The 3,264-nt window shown below is 37.7% G+C and overlaps 1 protein-coding gene across 1 annotated transcript; it reads left to right on the top strand.

The window, feature by feature from the left end:
- The first annotated feature begins 661 nt into the window (after positions 1-661).
- LOC111887623 (aspartyl protease family protein 2) lies at positions 662-2,638 on the top strand. The gene has a single exon (XM_023883788.3). It carries the CDS (start codon positions 765-767, stop codon positions 2,208-2,210), a length of 1,446 nt encoding a protein of 481 aa, XP_023739556.1. The 5' UTR covers positions 662-764; the 3' UTR covers positions 2,211-2,638.
- Positions 2,639-3,264: the final 626 nt, after the last annotated feature.

Below are 3,264 nucleotides of genomic sequence, written 5' to 3'. Positions count from 1 at the left end.
TTTTTGATTCTCGACCTACGCTTGTCTTTTCTTTTCTCCTATTTTCTTTATTTTTTTTTAAAGGGATTTGTTTCGATGGAAAACGACTATTTTTTAAAGGGAATTGTTTTGATGGAAAATGAATTGGTTTATTTTTAAATTTCTTATTTTTTGTATTAACCAAACAAAAGAAAATGAATCAATTCCTTATTTTCATTGTTTTTATTTCAATTTACCAAGGACCCTATAAAACAGTAGAACTTCGAACTGTCGAGATCCGAACTCGTAGTAATTATTCGAAACAAGACAAATCAAAGACTTACGGCTAAAGGAGTAGCCCTTTATTTTAATCCTCATGGAACATAACAAGCAAGAACAAATATATGATGCTATTTGTTAATAGATACGGTAAAAAAAAGATGTATTTTAGGGTATGTTTGGGTTAGTTTTTTTTATGTAAAAAGTGATTTTTAAGAAAAATATTTATTAGGTTATAACTTTTAGGAAAAACTGATTTTAAAAAATATTTGGATGATATGAAGTAAAATGGTTAATATACGGAATATAAAATGAATGTTAACTTTATCATCTACATTATTTTGTCTATGCTAAAAAGATATTTTTTCTAAAAACAAAAATATGAAAAAAGAAAAACAAAAGAGCCCCCAAGAAAAAAACCCACGTTCACACACTGACACACCGCACTGGTGTTCTTCTCCTCCATTATTTATTCGACCACCACCTCTCTCTTCCGCTTCTCATTTCCTTCCTTTTCACCACCCACAATGGCCGCCGGAATAATATCCTCCGGCCTCCTTTCCACCCTACTTCTACTGCTGCTATCAGTCTCCGCCAACTCTCTCAGTTACCAAACCCTCACCCCTCACTCTCTCCCTCAACCCAACAAATCCCCTTTCACTGATTCATCAGATTCCCAAACCCTAACCTCATCAAACATCGAAAACGAAAATGAAAACACAATCTCTCTAGATTTACACCATCTAGACACTCTCGCGGTCCCCACCAATGCAACCGCCGAGAGCCTCTTCAAACACCGTCTCCTCCGTGACTCAATTAGAGTCAAAACCATCACTTCCCTTGCTGCCGTCAAGGGACACGCAAACGCCACCCGACCAGGCCGGAGCAAGGCGGATTTCAGTAGCTCAGTGATCTCCGGTCTTGCACAGGGTTCCGGTGAGTATTTCACCCGCATCGGAATAGGAACTCCGCCTAGGTATGCCTACATGGTGTTGGACACCGGGAGCGACATCGTTTGGATCCAGTGCGCTCCTTGCCGGAGATGTTACACACAATCCGATCCCATTTTTGATCCGTCTAAATCCAAGACATTTGGTGGCGTCGCTTGTGGAACCCCTCTCTGTAACCACCTCGATTCGCCGGGATGCAACCAGCGGAAGAAATGTATGTACCAAGTGTCCTACGGCGACGGTTCGTTCACCGTCGGCGAGTTCTCCACCGAAACCCTCACCTTCCGGAAAACCAAAGTGAACAACATAGCTTTTGGATGCGGCCACGACAACGAAGGGTTGTTCGTCGGTGCCGCCGGTTTATTGGGTCTGGGTCGGGGCAAGTTATCTTTCCCTAATCAAGCGGGTCGTCAATTCGGGTCAAAGTTTTCTTATTGCCTCGTCGATCGGTCCATGTCGGCAAAACCTTCCTCTTTAGTCTTCGGAAACGCCGCCGTTTCACGTGTGGCCCGTTTCACTCCTCTACTCAACAACCCAAAACTCGACACATTTTACTACGTGGGACTCACCGGAGTCTCCGTGGGAGGCGTTCGAGTTCCCGGAATTTCGAGCTCACTCTTCGAGCTAGACAACTCCGGCAACGGCGGTGTAATCATCGACTCAGGCACCTCAGTAACCCGTCTGACCCGACCGGCGTACGTTGCGCTGCGAAATGCATTCTTGTCGGGAGCATCTCACTTGAAGAGAGGCCCAAATTTTTCGCTTTTCGATGCTTGTTTTGATCTTTCGGGGAAGACAGAGGTGAAGGTGCCAACGGTGGTGATGCATTTCACAGGTGCTGACGTGTCGTTGCCGGCGTCAAATTACTTGATTCCGGTGGACAGCAGTGGGAACTTCTGTTTCGCTTTTGCAGGTACGTCGAGTGGGTTGTCGATCATCGGAAACATCCAGCAACAAGGATTCCGGGTGGTTTATGATTTGGCGGGTTCCCGGGTCGGTTTTACACCGAGAGGGTGTGCTTAGTTGGGTTTTGGGTTTTTAGTCACTTTTTACCTTTTTAATCGAAGCAAATTAAGAAAGAAAGAAAAGGGAACATGTATTTTGTTGTGTTGCGTTGTGTATTTGGTAAAATTATTATGAGAAAAAAAAAAAGTAGAAAGAAAGAAAGGTGTAGGCCATACCAGGATTCTATTCTATTATTATCATTATTATTATAATATTACGAGTTTAAAATAAGATAATTGCAAAATCCTGAATTTATTAATCATGTGATAGGATGGGATGGGATGGGATGGGATGTTTTTTAGCTTCAAGGTATGTTTGTTACTTTGTTTTTTTGTCTTCTTCAACTTGGGTCAATTTTTAGTTTTACCGAAAATTAAAGATAAATACATACGACTTATGTTGTAATCTTTCCATTTGCATATAAGTATATTGGTTTGTTACTAGTATTGTCTTGTCTTGTTGCTTATACAATAAGGAAATTGGCATGCGATCGAGAGAAATGATTATATTTTGTACCAAATAAAAGCAAAAATGCATTTATTAGGGGTTATAAATAGAAAAATAATTTATTTTTATGGTGATGTTAATGAATATTTTATATATTTATTCATAAAGAATTTTCGTCCTTGTAAAAAACAACGAATCTTTTCAAAACGAAGCTAGTATATACTAATTTTAAAAAACAAAAAGAAAAAAAAAACCAAATCATTTAAACCAGACAAAAATTCATAAATGGTCCATGTAGTTTTCCATAATCATGAATATAGTTTTTAATTTAAAAAAATTTCATTGACGGTTGTGATTTCAAGATATATATATATATATATATATATATATATATATATATATATATATATATATATATATATATATATATATATATATATATATATATATATATATATATTTCAATTCTTACTCATTAATTTTAAGATAAACTGTGAAAACGATCTTTATAGTTGGCAAAATTATATGATTTTTGTCGAATAAAATTTAGTGGGACACCAATGGTTCAAAATTGAATATTTTTAATAGTTTTGGTCACTATTAATTTAAAAAGACTATTATGTCC

Source organism: Lactuca sativa, chromosome 3 (genome assembly GCF_002870075.4).
Source record: "Lactuca sativa cultivar Salinas chromosome 3, Lsat_Salinas_v11, whole genome shotgun sequence".
Lineage (NCBI taxonomy): Eukaryota > Viridiplantae > Streptophyta > Magnoliopsida > Asterales > Asteraceae > Lactuca > Lactuca sativa.
This window is presented reverse-complemented; position numbering and strand designations above follow the sequence as displayed.